General features: G+C 45.4%; 2 protein-coding genes across 3 annotated transcripts in view; one reads left to right on the top strand and one right to left on the bottom strand.

Annotated features, from left to right (window-relative positions):
* Positions 1-18,880, bottom strand: part of LOC141121642 (uncharacterized) — a 226,262-nt gene that overhangs the window by 119,987 nt on the left and 87,395 nt on the right. The window lies entirely within an intron of this gene.
* The window catches only part of LOC141121670 (uncharacterized), a 271,996-nt gene continuing 255,994 nt past the window's right edge, over positions 2,879-18,880 (top strand). Inside the window, exons 1-7 of one of the 2 annotated variants that reach the window (XM_073611360.1) lie at positions 2,879-2,966; positions 5,107-5,228; positions 5,315-5,438; positions 5,555-5,652; positions 5,732-5,938; positions 6,023-6,161; positions 9,094-12,023. In XM_073611360.1, the coding sequence (XP_073467461.1) occupies positions 5,354-5,438; positions 5,555-5,652; positions 5,732-5,938; positions 6,023-6,161; positions 9,094-9,836 (1,272 nt within the window). In that variant the 5' untranslated portion in view covers positions 2,879-2,966; positions 5,107-5,228; positions 5,315-5,353 and the 3' untranslated portion in view covers positions 9,837-12,023. Of the gene's footprint in view, positions 2,967-5,106; positions 5,229-5,314; positions 5,439-5,554; positions 5,653-5,731; positions 5,939-6,022; positions 6,162-9,093; positions 12,024-18,880 lie in introns of those variants that run through there. The other variant, XM_073611359.1, reaches the window with a different exon arrangement.

Here is an 18,880-nt window from a genome sequence, read left to right as displayed (position 1 = left end):
CTGACTGAGAGCTACCACCCCCATTCTCCGTATAAAGCACAAAGATCAGAGGGAGGGTTCGTATGCTTCCATGTATTAGTGTCAGGAAAGGAAAATGACGGTAAGTATTTGGTACAATTTTCCATTTTCCTGACGCCAACATGGCAGCATACATATGGTAAATAATGAGCTTTTGAGAGGGAGGGTTTAATGCTGCAAACTTAGTCTTATTTAACAATAGACATAGAAGCCTGGATAGTTTTCCTCCCAAACTCTACTGTAGTAAGAGCTGCTGGATCCACCCTGTAGTGTTTCAGGAACGTGTGATGGGATGACCAGCTAGTCGCTTTGCAAACAGTCTCCAGGAACACTCTGGCTCGCACTGCCCATGAAGAAGATATTGCCCTGGTTGAATGAGCTCTAACCACCTCCGGAGGGTCCTTACCGGCTGCTCTATATGCCCGGTGAATAGTTTTCACAATCCAAGCTGAGATGGTTCTGGCCAAGGCCCCTTTCTCTTTACATTTTCCAGAAGGTATAATAAAAAGTCTGTCAGAACATCTGACTGATGAAGTAGCCTGGAGATAGGCTTTGAGGACTTTGGGAATGTCCAACTCGTGCAGGCTAGCATCTGCTTCTGCTGGGAAGGCTGGAAGCACCCATTTATTGGAGAGGTGAAATATTGATGCCACTTTTGGGACAAAGTGATCCAATGGTCTTAGCACAACCCGGTCTGGGAAGAATTTGGTATAAGGTTCGGCTGCTCCCAATGCTTGGAGTTCCGACACCCTTCCCCCTGAAGTTATGGCAATTAGGAAGGCAGTTTTTAAGGTGATATCCCATAGTGAACAGTCTTCCGTGGGAGCACAAGGAGGGTTTGCTAGAAAATTGAGGACTACTGCCAGGTCCCATTGAGGGAACCTAATTCTCTTGGGAGGGCGTGGTCTAAGTACCACTCTCATGAAGCATTCCACCAGCAAGTTTGCTGCCCATTTCTTTTGGGTAAAGCCTGAGATGGCTGAAATCTGCACCTTAGGCATAGGCTAGCTGTGCAACCCGAGGATGGGTCAAGGCGTCCGTACCCTCCGCTAATGGATGAGGGTAGCGTGAGAGGAACTGGCTCACCTTGTAGTTGGTTGATGAGGCACACAGATCCAGTTGCGGACATCCCCATGAAGGGACCATTCGTTGGGATCCTTGCATTGTCTGGATAGATGATCTGCTTCCAAATTCTGACAGCCTGGAAGATATATGGCCCTCAAATCTGGGAGATATTGCTGTGCCAATGTCATGATCAGTTCCAACTCTCTTAAGAGGGATTGGCTGTGTGTCCCACCTTGTCGCTGTATATAGGACACTGCTGCCATGTTGTCCAGATGGAGCAGGACTGGGCGACCCTGTATGTGAGGCAGCAAGGTGGCCAACGCCATGAATGCTACTCAAAGTCTTAGAATATTGGAAACTAGGCCCTGAGTGGCAAATTCTCATCTGCCCTGGATCTTGAGTTGTTCGCAGGTAGTGCCCCACCCTGCTGCGCTGGCATCTGTGGTAACAGTGATCCATGGCTGTGGCCCTAATGGACGATGCTGCACTAGTGTTTCTTGTCTCGTCCACCACCAGAGACTCTGGCACATCCGGCTGGTGATCGTGATTGGTTGGGCTAGACGAATCCTCTTCCATTATATCAGGAAGTCCTGTTGGAAAATTCTGAGTCTCCAGTGAGCCCAGGGGATCATCAGGATACATGAAGCCATCGTCCCAAGAAGACTCATGCACTGGGATGCTGACATCACTGGCACAGCCAATGGCTGTTGGAACTTGTCCCTGATTTTGTGGAGTTTATGATGAGGCAAAGAAAATGTGGCTGCCTGGGTATTGAACTGGGCCCCTAGGTAGAACATATTCTGTGTAGGTTCCAGCTGGCTTTTCTGATAGTTGACTATCCAGCCGAATGACGGTAGGGTGGACAGCAGGAGCTCCGCAAAAGGTCTTGGTCTTAGGTCAGGAGGATGATGTCATCCAAATAATGATGGACTCTGAGCCCTTTCTCCTTCAGAGTGGCCAAGACTGAAATCAGAACCTTGGTGAAGGTTTGAGGAGAAGTGGATATGCTGAAGGGAAGGCAGACAAATATGCCGGGAACAAATTCCAGGTCGTCTGTTTATTGGTCCCTTATTGGTGACCAATAGGAGAAGGATCCCCTTATATCAGTAATCAGTGGGAGAAGGACATTCTTACATTATAATGAAATTGTTGTTAGGGTCCTTTCACACTGGGGCGGTTTGCAGGCGCTATTGCGCTAATAATAGCGCCTGCAAACCGACCCGAAAGTGCCGCTGCTTTCATTCCAGTGTGAAAGGGCTTTCACACTGGAGCGGTGCGCTGGCAGGATGGTAAAAAAGTCCTGCTAGCAGCATCTTCGGAGCGGTGAAGGAGCGGAGTGTATACCGCTCCTTCACCGCTCCTGCCCATTGAAATCAATGGGATGGCGCGGCTATACCGCCGGCAAAGCGCCTCTGGTTTTTAACCAGTTCTCGGCCGCTTACAATAGCGGCGCTTTACCGCCGACTCCGCCCCCGCCCCAGTATGAAAGGGCCCTTACTGAGAGACAGAAATTGTTCATTGGTCAAGGAACCCCTAGAAACCTTTGAAGGAACCCTGGCTGAGAAAGGCTGGAGTAGGCAGTAATATATTTCTATCCCCCTTGTTGGGAGTGGAGATGATCCATCTATAAGGATATACAGTACATACACACAGCACAAGGCCGTGTTCACACCACGAGACGTTTCTTAGGCTGCAGTTCCTCTGGAATCCACAAGGTGGTGATCTCACTTCTACCCAGAAGAGACAGAAAGTCGCTATGGAAGATAGGAAGTGATGTCAAGTAAAGGCAGGAAGTGATGTAACATACTTATAGGAAGTTCCGGGTGAGAGGTGAGTTGGGAGGAAGTAGAGAGAAGACATTGCTGGAAGTGGCAGTAGAGGAGGTAATAAGATCTTATTTTCTATTTACACCCAGTAACCCCCCCGTCATGTCCGTCCTCTTCCTCCATAGTCACTGTGATGTCTTTTATCTCCAGCAGATGATGATACACACATATATAGTGTGGAAACCTAGATTAACCCCTTCAGGGGCAGAACATTTCCCCACTTACAGGACTGCAACATTCTCCTTATTTTGGAGATGTGTCACCTTCTCACCTCATCACTCTATTCTAATGGATTATACCACTTCTATTAGTGACGGGGGGTGGAGAATGCTATGACCATAGTTGCCAACATTGCAAAAAAAATATGTGGGACACTTTTTTGGCTGTAGGCGGAGCCGTGCAATAATTAGGGGGCGGGGCATACGTTTGTAGGCGTGACCTAGTAAAAATGTTGGTGAGTGGGCGTGGCTTACGCGTAAAAGTGGGCGTGTTGTAAATGGGCGTGGCTCAAGAGGGTGTGGTTAGAGTCTGAGATGAATGAGGGATGGAGAGGGAAAGGGGGAGAGGGAAAGGGGGAGAAGGAGAGGGGGAGAGGGGGAATGACGGGACAGCAACCCCAGATCCTACACAATAGAAATATGTGTATTCTAAAAAGTTTAACAATCAGCAGATAAAGATACTCCAAACACCTGGTGTTAACGCTTCAATCATCCCGGCACCATGGTTGTTATGGTGTCAGGGTGATTGAAGCGCATTATTTCTATTATTACATTGTAATATAAAATTAAATCATTCAACTCACCATAATGCCGAATCAGTGGGATCCCTGAGCGTGTCACCTGCCACGTCGCCTGCGATCAGCAGAGTCTGTCCTTGCATCAGGTGCCCCCGGCAGAGTTTGTCCTTGTATCAGGTGCCCCCGGCAGAGTCTGTATAGACCCCCTCAGTGCAGACCCCCTCCATCAGTGCAGACCCCCTCCATCAGTGCAGACCCCCTCCATCAGTACAGACCCCCCCTCTATTAGTGCAGACCCCCCCCCTCTATTAGTGCAGCCCCCCCTCTATTAGTGCAGCCCCCCTCTATTAGTGCAGCTCCCCTCTATAAGTGCAGCCCCCCTCTATAAGTGCAGACCCCCCCTCAATGCAGCCCCCCTCTATAAGTGCAGCCCCCCCTCTATGCAGCCCCCCTCTATAAGTGCAGACCCCCCCTCAATGCAGCCCCCCTCTATAAGTGCAGACCCCCCCTCTATAAGTGCAGACCCCCCCTCAATGCAGCCCCCCTCTATAAGTGCAGACCCCCCCTCTATAAGTGCAGACCCCCCCCCTCAATGCAGCCCCCCTCTAAATGCAGCCCCCCCTCAATTAGTGCAGCCACCCCCCCTCAATGCAGCCCCCCCTCTATAAGTGCAGACCCCCCCAATCAATGCAGCCCCCCTCAATTAGTGCAGCCACCCCCCCTCAATAAGTGCAGACCCCCCTCACCCCCCTTCAGTGCAGGTGCAGCCGGCCGGTGTTCTGCCTGCCGAGAAAGTTCCCCTCGGCAAATATGGACCCCCCTGTACTGCGCAGGCGCAGCGCTTGCGCAGTACGGGGCAGGGGAACTTAGTTTCGGCAAGACACGCCGCGCCGTCGCATTGTCTTCTCCTTCAGTGGAGAGGGGAGGGGCCGTGCAGCCGCTTCATTGGCTGCACGGATCGAACCCCCTTCCTCTCTCCACTACACAAGACAGTTACTAGGGGGAAGATAGAGCGGCGGCGCAGGCCGCCATTTTGCTGGAGCCAGCTGCTCCAAAACAAAAAAAAAAACATTCCCGATTTTCCTTATGGAAAATCCCGATTCGGGACACCCTCCATCCGGGACGAGGGTCCCAAAATCGGGATTGTCCCGGGAAAATCGGGACTGTTGGCAACTATGTATGACATCACACTGACCTCGCAGCTCCTTCTACCAATGTCCTTCCATCTGCACTTTTCTTTTTATTCAAGTGTCTTAGGACCTTTTGTATTCTTACAAGCAAATCAGGACTGTTGGTCCTGCGTTGCATGTACACCAGATAAACTTTTACCCACATAGTGGAGATCCTTTGAAGGTAAATTATATCTCAGCATGAACTGGATATTTAATAAAATGGAAACCTGGTGAGGTGAGGAGGATTCTGGGAATATTATTTGATTTTACTATCTGTGTTCTAATCTAGAGTTTTTCTCCTGTGGAGTCTGGAGATCATATGACCATCACATTGCCTCCACCTCCCTCCCTGATAGAATAGAGAAATACAAAGAAGATTTTAGAAGTCACCAGAGAGATCATGGAGGAGAGGTGAGCGGTGCTGGGAATTCTGGGACATTATCCAGTAACAGACAAGGGATGTGTCTGGATGGTGACTGTATCATTGTGTGTGTCAGGTTCCTATAAGGTGTCAGGATGTCACTGTCTATTTCTCCATGGAGGAGTGGGAGTATTTAGAAGGACACAAGGATCTCTACAAGGACATCATGATGGACAATCAGCCGCCCCACACATCACCGGGTAAGAGGAGACTTTATTGTAAAGGAGAGAGCAGTACGGAGGGTCCACCTAGATCCCCCATCATCTGATAAACACATAGAAACAATGTATTCAGTCAGTGTGTGTGTTTCCTACAGATGAATACAGTAATGGGAACCCACCAGAGAGATGTCCCCGTCCTCTGTATTCCCGGGATTCCACACAGGAAGATCACACCATCCCTCACCATCATCAGGTAAATGATTGACAATTATTGGTAGTTCTGATTTATACACAGCATATTTCTTACAATTAATGTTTTATTTTATATTTAGAGTGAAAACCTCGGGGATTATAATATTGTTGTTAAAGAAGAGTGTAAAGAGGAGGATGAGGAGTATGGAGTGATGGAGGAGTTTTCAGAAGGACACAAGGATATGATGGAGCCACCAAATACCAGGAACCCACCAGAGAGATGTCCCCGTCCTCTGTATTCACGGGATTCCACACAGGAAGATCACACCATCCCTCAGTGTTACAAGGTTGGTGAGACAGAGCTTTTTTGTGGATTTCTTATTTCAGCTTATATTTTACAGTTGATATTTTCTTTTATTATCTTGGCTTAGGGTGAAGATCTGATAGTTATAAAAGTTGAGGTTGAAGAAGAAGAAGAGACATATGTGAGGGATGATCAGCAGTCTATGGAGGAGGATGGAATAACGGGGACATTTATAGAGGAGGACACTCCTACAGAGATCAGCACAGGTGGGTCATTAACACTAAATACATTCCTCCACCCATACTGCTCACTGATTGGTCCAGAGTAGGGCAGGGACTGAGTGATATCCGGCCTGTAATCCCCTGGTCACTTTCCTGAGCTGTGTTCCCCGTCCTGTATTCCTGTATTTCTCTCGGATAATCTTCCTTCTCTGTACTGCAGACACAATATATGTATCTAGACTGGATTTATGGAGATTTAAAGTGATACTAGAAGTACAAATAAAAAAAACAAAAAAAAACATGTTATACTTACCCTGCTCTGCGCAATGGTTCTCTTTTTGGATCAACCTATCTGCACTCCTGGCTACTCCCCCCTACGGAGTGCCCCCCATAGCAAGCCACTCGCTCCAAGAGGATCTCCATAGTCTCCTTGGCTTGTAGTGTAATGTAACAAGAATTGGTCCTGATACTTTATTCCATTAAAAGTCAGGGGTGCAATCCAAAAAGTGGCCTACAGGTTTCAGGTGTCCTAGCGCTGCCTTCATCGGGGCTTGTCTGGCAACAATGTGAACAAACCAGAGGTGCTGATAAGGTCTGTGCTTGTAATTCACAATGGAAAATATACAATTGCAGGTCTAAGTCACTTCTGGTTTGTTCACATTATTGTTATTAATGGTCTGATGAAGGGAGCGCTTGGACCCTCAAATCACATTGGCTACTTTTTGGATTTGTACCCCTGACTTTTAATGAATAAAGTTGCATCTGGACCACTTAGCAGTGCTGTGGAGCTTCAATTTCAGTTCTGGATACATTACAGTCACTCTTCTGGCTCAATGAAAAGTCTAAGGATGTCCCTTTTTAGATGCTTTATTATGAGGTGAACTGGGATAGGATGCAAGGAGACTGTGGGATACAGTATTCCAATATTACAGTGTAGTAACACGTGGACTCTCTTACTTTCTCAAACTTCGTAGTACGGTTCCTCCAGCAGCAATGAAGGGACTGAGTGACATAGAGACACCATAGGAAATGTCCCACTTTAAGCAAGTTCTGGCACTGAAGCACAAGGGATAGTAGCGGCACACAGTCAGTAGGATCCTACATACAGGACTGTACTCACAAATGTCCCTGGATACTTGCATGCTTCCATCCAATGTCAGCCAGACATTTCTCCCGTGATCTCTCCAGACCAGATTCTCAATCAGTTACAGCAAGGTTCAGTATATTAGCCCCACAGCTCCAGCACAGCTGGGACCTCCATTTACACATCTAAAAACTACATCTGGACTGCCCAGAAGAGCAGTAGCTGAACATGGACCAGGCTGTCTCAGGCCCCAGACTATTTATGCACTCCACATCCACCTACTAGGCATCCTGCTCCAGGGATTGACATAAATATTCAGGCTGTTGAGTTGTCTCTTCCAGCCCACTACATTCTAGAATCTTCCAGAAGGCAGGGGGAAGCAGTTAAACCTGCAGTTAGGGAAGCCTATACACTCCAAAGCAATCACATACTGCTTTACTGATTACAGGGGAGCCAAAAAGAATGAAATATACCTAGCCTATCTTATCTAGCAGCCGATCTAGGAGGGTGCTACACACCATTGTCCATTACATACTGTATTCCTGATCCCCGCACTATATACTCTATATTGTACATTACATACTCCTGACCCCTGCAATATATATATACTCTATATTGTACATTACATACTCCTGACCCCTGCACTATATATATACTCTAGGTTGTACATTACATACTCCTGACCCCTGCACTATATACTGTGTTGTACATTACATACTCCCGACCCCTGCACTATAAACTCTGTTGTACATTACATACTCATGACCCCTGCACTATATACTCTATGTTGTACATTACATAATTCTGATACTATATAGTCCTATTTGGTGTATCCTGTATAATATAATGTACATTACTTAGTCCCAGTCTTTGCACTATATACTCTTTTGTGCATTACATAATTCTGATACTATATAGTCCTAACTATTGTATCTTATACAATATATTGTACATTACATACTCCTGACCCCTGCACTATATAATCAATGTTGTACAAGACATACTCCTGACCCCTGCACTATATACTCTGTTGTACATTACATACTCTTGACCCCTGAACTATATACTCAGTGTTGTACATTACATAATTCTGATACTATTTAGTCCTAACTGTTGTATCATATATTTTGTATATATATTTTACCTTAGATGGTCCTGACCCCTGCACTATATACTCTATGTTGTACATTACATCATTCTGATACTATATAGTCCTCTCTGTTGTATGTTATACAATACGTTGTACATTACTCAGTCCTGACTTCTGCTCTCTCCCCTCTACCCACTGCTATATATACACATAATATGTATTCTCTTTTGTTACACCCATTTCCTACCAGCTGGACATTTTATATCTGATGATTTGATTGGAGCACAGACTTTTACATGTTGATAATAATGTGATAAAATCCTTAAAACTTTGGAACCTTAAACAGAAAGTGATAATGAGGGAGGAGTCAATAACCCAATGATGGGGGTCTTCAGGATCAGTCCAGTCTTCATCTTGGTTGTTCTCCCTCCATCCTCACTCTCTGACCTCTGGTGGGGCTCAGCCCTGCTGTTATTCATGACTAAATCATGGACTAAATAAGGAAGTGCAGGACTTCTTGTGTTGGGAAGATGGCAATGAGTGATAGAGGGGGTGGGGACACTCGTCCTATAATCCCCTCATCACTGTCACTCAAAAGACAGTTCTCATTGTTTCCTCACTCTCTGACTAAGGTCCATGAATAAAGAAATGAACTGGTAGGAGATCAGAGGACCCATTTACTAGTTACCTTGAGGGTGGAATTGTAAGATCCTCAGAGACAAAGCTACCTGATGTGGGCGGAGTCCTGGTTTAGGGAACCAATCTGCTCATGTCTAGTAATAATCTTTTTATTTCTATTTTAGTAGATGGACGGGAGATGAGGAAAACCTCAGAGGATTGTCTCACTTTGTCACCAGACTGTAAAGTAGAAGATGAGGACATCACACAGTATAGTCCAGGAGAAAACCCGGCTACCTCAAATGTCCATCCGGCACCACACAGTGTAGATGGACCATCGTATTCCTCCTATCCTGAGGAACCTCAGACTGTGAGGGACGGTGCTGTCCTTCCAACAGATAAGAGGTTTTCCTGTACTGAGTGTGGGAAGTGTTTCCATTTCAAATCCGGTCTTAATGTGCATAAAAGATCTCACACAGGAAAGAAGCCGTATTCCTGTCCTGAGTGTGGGAAATGTTTTTCACAGACGTCCAGTCTTTACAGACATCAGAGATCTCACACAGGGGAGGACCCGTATTCCTGTCCTGAGTGCGGAAAATGTTTTTCACAGAAGTCCAATCTTTACACACATCAGAGATCTCACACAGGGGAAAAGCCATATTCCTGTCCTGATTGCAAGAAATGTTTTTCACAGAAGTCTAATCTTTACACACATCAGAGATCTCACATGGGGGAGAAACCGCACTCGTGTCCTGATTGCAGGCAATGTTTTTCACAGAAGTCCAGTCTTTACAGACATCAGAGATCTCACACAGGGGAGAAGCCACTTTCCTGTCCTGAGTGCGGGAAATGTTTTTCACAAAAGTCCCATCTTTCCAAGCACCAGAGATTGCACACGGGGGAGAAGCCACTTTCCTGTCCTGAGTGAGGGAATTGTTCTTCATTGAAGTCCTGTCTTCCTGTGCATCAGGGATCACACACAACCCTTGAGGTGTAAAATGCCTTGAGTGCGGGAAATGTCTTCTTTATGAATTTTGCTGGACATCACAGCTCTCATTTGGTTAAGAAGCACACCCTGACAGCCTAATGACTGGAATAGTACCAGCTGAACGGCAAAAAGTCAATGTGGTACCAATATTTTAAAAAAGGACGAGAAATATCCCTGGAAACTAAAGACCAGTCAGTCTAACATCGATAGTATGTAAACTATTGGAGGGGATGATAAGGGGCTATACCCAAGAATTTGCTGATAAAAACAGTATCTTTAGTAATAATCAGCAAGGAATCATGAAAGATCGTCCTTGCCAGACCAATAGGTTTACTATTCTATGAGGAAGTTAGCTGCCATCTAGATAAAGGAAAGCCTGTGGATGTGGAGTGTATTCATTTTGCATAAGCATTCAATACTGTTCTTCATGAACATTTAATGTCTGTTGGTTTAAACCTTGGGGTATGTACCTGGATAGAAAACTGGTTACAGGGGTGCTTACAAAGGGTGGTGATAAATCGCGAGTACTCGGACTGGTCTGGACTTGTGAGTGGGGTGCCCCAGGGCACTGTCCCGGGATCAATTCTGTTTAATTCCATCCTAAATGACATAGAGGTTGGTATAAATATCGTATATACTCAAGTATAAGTTGACCCGAATATAAGCCGTGGCACCTAATTTTACCAAGAAAAACTGGGAAAACTTATTGACTCAAGTATAAGCCTAGGGTGAGAAATGCGCAGCTACTGTAAGTGGAAAAGGGGGTCAACAATGCCCATTTGCAGCCTCACTGTGCCCATTTGCAGCCATAGGTCCCCCGAACTTCAAACTTGGTAGTTAAGGGTTCCTAGATGCCCCCTAGCTGCAGCCAAAATTTGGGGTCTCTGGACCCAAAGGGTCCCGAAATGACATTGCTGCAGATGGACACAGTTGACCGCCTTTGGGGCCCAGTATCTCTGGGCCACTTGGTTCTAGGAACCCCAAATTTGACGTGTGAACCCAGTGGAACTACACTACTAGCACTACAACATATCCAAAGCTGGGGTTCCTATCACCAAGTGGCCCCGAGATACGGGGCCCCAAAGTTGGTTCAGAAAATGTCAAGACCTAGCGTGGTTGTCAGTGATGGCTGCAATATAAGCCCTACCCCCCAAATAAGCCCTACCCTGTTTCCCCGAAAATAAGCCCTACCCTGAAAATAAGACCTACAAGGACTTTAACTAGGGCTTATTTGGGGGGTAGGGCTTATATTGCAGCCATCACCGACAATCACGCTAGGTCTTATTTTCGGGGAAACAGGGTAGTTCCACTGGGTTTGCACACCAAATGGGTTCCTAGCACCAAGTGGCTCCGAGATACGGGGCCCCAAAGTCGGTTCGGAAAATGTCATTCTCTGCTGCAGAAAAGTACTTGACTCGAGTATAAGCCGAGGGGGGCATTTTCAGCACAAAAAAAATGTGCTGAAAAACTCGGCTTATACTCGAGTATATACGGTAAATCAATCTCAGTGTTTGCTGACGATACAAAGCTAAGCAGGTCAATGACTTCACAGCAGGATGTAGAAATTTTACAGGAAGAACTCAATAAAATAAAGGGGTGGGCAACTACATGGCAAATCAGGCTTAATCAATTGCCGATCACCCACAGTACATTTACTGCAGGTGGGCGGGATGTACAGGCAAAGTGACCTATCATTAGGCCTGTACAGACACAAGCTGGCGCTGTGCACCCCTAGTGGTGGACACAGCAGAATGCGGATCCCAATACTGTTATGATTCATAACAGCTTTTGCTATTAAGCTGTGATTGGCCCACAGCCATCTCATGGTACCTGGGCCAATCACTGCACCCTCTACCATGTGATTAGCCATAGCCAATCACAGATATCAGTAGTATTCACAGCTGTCATGAACTTAACCCATTCATGACAGGTGAGAGCATTGCTGGTAGAATGATCTTCATTCTACCAGCAATCAAAGACTAAAAATCTCTGATCAGCCCCCCCTCCAGAATAGTACAATGTTACTATGGTGAACTACGCTGATAAATGTGTTTTTTAAAAATAAATAAAAATCAATGTTAAAAAATGTATAAATATTGAATAAAAAATGATTTCATTTTTGTTTAACATGCTGGGATTAATCAGTGTCCCTGATCACCGCCACAACAGTCGTATCATGACAATGTACTGTGCTGTATGTAAAAAAAAAAAAAAAGTGAAAAAAAAAAACATTTTATTTAATTTCTTAATTTTTCAAAAAAATGTGACAAAAATGTACAATTTCAAAAAACTTGCCATGCCTCTTAACCGCTTCAGCCCGGAAGATGTGGCTGCTCAAATGACCAGGCCATTTTTTGCGATTCGGCACTGCGTCACTTTAACTAACAAGTGCGCAGTCGTGCGGTCTTGTACCCAAACAAAATTGACGTCCTTTTTTTCCCCACAAATAGAGCTTTCTTTTGGTAGTATTTGATCATCTCTACGGTTTTTATATTTTGCGCTATAAAAAAAAAAGAGAGCGACAATGTTGAAAAAAACACTATTTTGTACTTTTTGCTATAATAATTATCCCCATTTTTTTTTTTTTAAAAAAAGCAAATTTTTTCTCAGTTTAGGCTGATATATATTCTTCTACATATTTTTGGTAATAAAAATCGCAATAAGCGTATATTGATTGGTTTGCGCAAAAGTTATAGCGTCTACAAAATAGGGGATAGATTTATAGCATTTTTATTATTTTTTTTTTACTAGTAATGGCGGCGATCTGCGATTTTTATCAGGACTGTGACAATATGGCGGACACATCGGACACTTTTGACACATTTTTGGGACCATTGGCATTTATAAAGCGATCAGTGTTATAAAAATGCACTGATTACTGTAAAAATATCACTGGAAGTAAGGGGTTAACACTAGGGGGTGATCAAGGGGTTAACTGTGTTCCCTAGTGTGTGTTCTAACTGAAGGGGAATGGGACTGTCTAGGGGAGATGACAGATCGCTGTTCATACTTTGTATGAATATACGATTAGTCTCTTCTTCCCTCAGAGAACCGGGATCTGTGTGTGTTTGTAGCTGCCATTACCACGGTATTTTCGGGAATAGCGTGCGTTTCTCTTTAAGTTAAAAGTGGTCTCTGCAGCGGATTCACTGCGAGATCACTTTAATCGGTGGCGAGAGAGGTACCCTCCCGCCGCGCTCCGGTCATCTCCGCCGCTTACTGCAGCTGTCAGTAGCGGCGGAGACGATCGAGTCCGCTCCCCTCACTGCCTGTATGCTGAGTGAGGGGAAGATGGCCTTCGTTCGGCTCCATAGCATTAGAGGGCCGAAGCGAGGTCTCCAGAGAAGGGGAGCAGAGCTAATAAGGGAGCTGGAGGACCTCAGTTATGAGGAACAACTACAAGTTGTATATATGTATATATATATATATATATATATATATATATTTATATATTTATACTCAGCATTTAGCGTAGACTATATATTCAGTGTATACTCTATATTCAGGCAGTGCAGGCAGTGTATTTGAGATAAAGATTATATATATATATATATATATATATATATATATATATATTCTGCATTCAGTGTAGCGTATATATACAGTTCATTCGGTGGTGTACAGTTTCTAATATACTTCAGGTGGTGTACACAGTATATAATACAGTGCAGCCGGTGTACAGTTTCTAATACACTTCAGGCGGTGTACACAGTATATAAAACAGTGTGTACAATAGGGATGAGCCAAACAACCCCCCGATTCTGTTCGCACCTGAACTTGCGAACAGGCAAATAATATTTGTCCGAACATCGTTAAAGTCTATGGGACATGAACATGAAAAATCAAAAGTGCTAATTTTAAAGGCTTATATGCAAGTTATTGCCATAAAAAGTGTTTTGGGGCCCGGGTCCTGCCCCAGGGGACATGTATCAATGAAAAAAAAAGTTTTTAAAACGGCCGTTTTTTCAGGAGCAGTGATTTTAATAATGCTTAAAGTGAAACAATAAAAATGAAATATTCCTTTAAATATTGTGCCTGGGGTGTCCTTAGTCTGCCTGTAAAGCAGCACATCTTTCCCGTGTTTAGAACAGTACCACAGCAAAATTACATTTCTAAAGGAAAAAATGTCATTTAAAACTGCTCGCGGCTGTAATGTATTGTTGGATCCCGGCAATATACATAAAATTATTTTTAAAAAATGGCATGCCCCCCCCCCCCCCCCCCAAGTCCTTTACCAGGCCCTTTGGGTCTGGTATGAATATTAAGGGGAACCCCACACCAAAATGAAAAAAAAGCATTTTGCTGCTCTCATTCATAAAACTAAGCAGCTTTACATAGTGTGGGGCGTGGACTTAGCCCCCTGAGCCATGATTGGCCAAAAGCACCCTGCCTTTGGTCAATCATGGCTCTCACTGAAGAGCGCGCTGTAATTGGCCAAAGTATGCAGGTCAGGTGCATGCTTTGGCTAATCAGCAGCCATCAATGCACTGCGATCTCGCAGGGCATTAACAGTCTCGCCGTTCATTATGGCATGTTCCGCAAGCGCTCAAATTTCCCGCGAACGCCCCAAAATGTTCAGTATTCGGCGAACGGGCGAACGCCTGATGTTCGAGACGAACTTATGTTCGACTCGAACATCGGGCTCATCCCTATTGTACAGTTTCTAATACACTTCAAGTGGTGTACACAGTATATAATACAGTGCAGCCGGTGTACAGTTTCTAATACAGTGTGTACAGTTTCTAATACACTTCAAGAGGTGTACACGGTATATAATACAGTGCAGCCAGTGTACCGTTTCTAATACAGTTAAGGTGGTGTACACAGTATATAATACAGTGCAGTGTGCTGTGAAAAGAAAAAAATCCCCATCATGTCCAGAAGGCCACCAAGGAGAGGCAGACGCTCACGGGCCACTAAAAGAGGGCAAGCAGCCTCTGTGTCTACAGTGATCAGTGGTGGTCGTGGTGCATCCTCTGCAGGTGGCCGTGGGTAACGCTTGTCCTTTTTTCTGCTGCTGGCTGTGTTATTGAGCCACAACATGCAGAAGAGTTGGTGAATTGGATAACAAAGCCGTCATCATCCTCATCCTCTGCTACCCAGGCTCATAGTAGTTTGCCTTCCAATGCAGCTGCCAAAGCAGCCTATTCCACCGGCTCCTTGTCCACAGTTACTTCTTCCATAGCCCCATCACCAGGCACGGAGGAGTCCCCAGAATTATTCGACCACAGTGTTGGTTACATGCTGCTGGAGGATGTGCAGAAATTGGAAGGCTCCGATGTTGGTTCCCAGGTTTATGAAGGGAGTAACGTGAGCCTAGAGAGAGGGGGTGCCACAGATGAACAAAAAACTGGCAGTCCTGTTCCCCAAGCTGCAGCATACTGCCAAGTTTGCTCCAGTGACGAAGAGGGAGGGGATGATGAGGTCACTGACCGTACCTGGGTGCCTGAGAGGAAGAAGAGGCACAACTCCAAGGCAGTATGTCCTCCAGGGGGCAGCGTTAAGGGCAGCCATCCTATTGCATCACACCGCAGAGCTCCACAGGTGCAGGGCGCTGCTAACTCCTCGCTAACTTTTAAAAGTTCCTTGGTGTGGGCCTTTTTCGACACGTGTGCAGCAGATCGCACCGTTACTGTTTGCAACCTATGTCTGAAGCGCATCAAGCGTTGCCAGAAATGCAGCTCTTGGAGACCACATGCTTGACCAGACATATGACGACCTGCCATTCAGTCCATTGACAGTAGCACCTGAAAGACCCACATCATAGAAAAAGGTGGACTTCTCCTTGCTCCTCATCTGGGATCTCAAACCCTACTATACCTCCAGTCCTCTCTAAAACTGCACTGAGAGGAATGAAGGTATAGCAATAGGTGTCACAAAATACTTGCAGCCAATCTGCTAGCAGTACACCACCAGTTGATTTCAGCAGGCAAATTTCCCTACCCCAGTTGCTGAACCGTAAAAAGAAATTGGGTCCCAGCCATCCACATGCTCAGCGTCTAAATGCTAGCTTGGCCAAATTGCCAGCACTGCAACTGCTGCCTTTTCATCTGGTACACTCAACCCCCTTTCATGAATTTGTGCAATGTGCTGTACCACAGTGGCAGTTTCCAAAACGCAATTTATATTCATGTAAGGCCATTCCGGCTCCCTACCGCCATGGGGAAGGCAGTGTTTTGTCCTCATTGGACAGGGTGGTCAGCAGTAAGGTTCATATTACCGCTGACTCATGGTCCGGCAGGCATGGGCAGGGACGTTGCCTTTCCTTCAGGGCTCACTGGGTAACTCTGCTGGCAGCTGGGAAGGATGCAGGACAGGGTTCAGTGTTGGAGCTTGTTCCGCCACCACGCCTCCAAAAAGCTAGTGGTGATTCTGCCACAACATCTGTATGCTCCCCTCCCTCTTCTTCTTCCTTTATGGCCTCTTCTGCAGAATTGTCCTCTGAACCAGCAGTGCTCCCTAAGGGACTACGCAAGCAGTTAGGCAAAAAGATGCCATGCGGTGCTTGAGTTGGTCTGCCTAGGGGACAGGAGCCACACTGGGGCAGAGATTCTGTAAACTCTGCAGGGGCAGGCTCAGAGGTGGTTAATGCCATGCTAGCTTCAGCCAGGAATGGTTGCATGCGACAATGGCACCCACCTTCTCTCTGCTCTCCGTCAGGGACACTTGACCCATGTTCCATGTTTGGCATACATTCTGAATTTGGTGGTGCAGCATTTCTTGACCAGGTACCCAGGCTTACAAGATCTCCTGAGGCAGGCCAGAAAAGTCTGGTAATTTCCACCGGTCATACAATGCCAGTGCTCGGCTGGCTGACATTGAAAGGGAATGCAACCTGCCCACCAATTGCCTCATTTGTGCATGCCCACTAGGTGGAAATCAATGTTGGCAATGCTGCAGCAGCTGCACACAAAGCAAGGGGCCATCAATGAGTACCTGTGCGAGTATGGCACCAGGACAGGGTCAGGGAAGCTTGGCTTCTTTTCGTCACACCAGTGGCTACTGATCAAGGATGCATGCACTGTCCTGTTACCATTTGAGGAGGCCACAAGGATGGTGAGCAGTGACAATGCATGCATCAGTGACACTGTCCCTCTAGTCTTCCTGCTGGAGTACACGCTTCGTGGAATCATGAACAGGGCACTTGAGGCAGAACAGCGGGAGGAAGAGAACTTCCTTTCCTCTCAAGGCCACCTTTATCCAGATAGCATTCCTGCGGGTCCGCCAAACACACAGGAAGAAAAGGAGGATTGTGTCAGCATGAATGTTAAGGATAACACGCAGCAGTCTTCAAGGGATGGTTTTCAGTCCCCAGAAGCCCAACCCAAGGAGTTGTACATGCCTGGGAGGAGGTAGTTACGTATAATGTGATCCTTAGTGACCCAGAGGACTCAGAATCGAATGCCTCTGCAAACTCCAGGCCTAAGATGAATGCCTTTTGCAGGCAGGGTCCGCGGGCCCCTTTGGTGTAGCAAAATGTAGGTAAGTCCCAGTGCTAGCTGTCCATGTGGTTACTGCTCCCAGTACCACCTCTTCAGGCCCTAAACGCGGTGACGTAAAACGCGTACGTCGGGACTATAAATGGGGCAGTGGCCAATAGCTTTCATCTCTTTATTTATTCTGAGCATGCGTGGCACTTTGTCCGTCGGATTTGTGTACACACGATCGGAATTTCTGACAACGGATTTTGTTGTTGGAAAATTTTATAGCCTGCTCTCAAACTTTGTGTGTCGGAAAATCCGATGGAAAATGTGTGATGGAGCCTACACACGGTCGGAATTTCCGACAACAAGGTCCTATCACACATTTTCCGTCGGAAAATGCGACCGTGTGTACGGGGCATAAGTCTTCGCTAGCGAATAAAAAAAGATTTTGTTTTCCTGAAGTCTGTGTTCGGAGTCCATTACTGGTTTCCCAAGACTGTTTGCTGCTACCATAAGGACGACGAGGCACCTGGCACAAAATTAAGCGCCATTGGCGGGGATCACCACTATGGGCCTATTTTATAGATCCACCCTTGTTTGATTCAATGAATGCCAGCTATAATACTTCATTATGGCCTTATTGTTCGCTCATATCAGGATCTGAAATGTTGTGGTCACTTACGATATGACATGTGAGTATCTGATCCTGGATTTTCTCTTTTTTAACTTTGTTGGTATTCCCCACTTGAGTATTTTAATTGGAAAACTGATTATACCCCCATCCCTCTGAGTAGGATGGGATTTTGTAACTTTCCTCAGAAGTCTTTGGCTAATATATCACCCAGAATCCTCCCTATTACAATCATTATTTATGGATACTTTATATACTTTGTAGGATACCTCTCAATTTGAAATGGGAAGTTCAATGTGATCCACCAGTCACATCCTGATATCCAAGAATATTTTATTGAGGGTAGATAATGAATATTTTATTACATATATTTTAATATTATTTATTGAAACACATCTGTCCTTTATTGTCTGATAATTTGGATACTACTTATTGGAAATTTCTTATATATTTCATATATACATTTCATCCCGGGTGGCTCTCTGTCTCAGTCCATTGTAGGAAGCCCTCTCCTGGCCCCTTGTGGGTTTGTCATTTTGGGTTTTTTCAGGATCTGGGATCCTACCAAGGTGAATATTAAACAATTACTTTTTTGGTTTTATCTCTGGCTTGGCTGTGTACGTAGAGATTATAAGTAAGATCATATACACCTTGTTAGTACGATTTTTGATGCAGGTACATCATTTCCCCCTGATGAATATATATGTTATAATTGAAACGCGCTGGAAATATTGCAGCATACCATAATTTCAAAATGATGTACATGTATTGTTGGATGCCATAAAAAATAGGGGTACACCATATGTGAAATGTAATTGAACAACCAGAATGTCTATGAGATCTTGATTTTTAAACATATTTATATTTTAAGTGAGCAGCTACAAATACTGCAGCTGCTGACTTTTAATATTAAGACACTTACCTGTCCA

Source organism: Aquarana catesbeiana, unplaced genomic scaffold, assembly GCF_042186555.1.
Source record: "Aquarana catesbeiana isolate 2022-GZ unplaced genomic scaffold, ASM4218655v1 unanchor228, whole genome shotgun sequence".
In the NCBI taxonomy this organism is placed as follows: Eukaryota; Metazoa; Chordata; class Amphibia; order Anura; family Ranidae; genus Aquarana; species Aquarana catesbeiana.
This window is presented reverse-complemented; position numbering and strand designations above follow the sequence as displayed.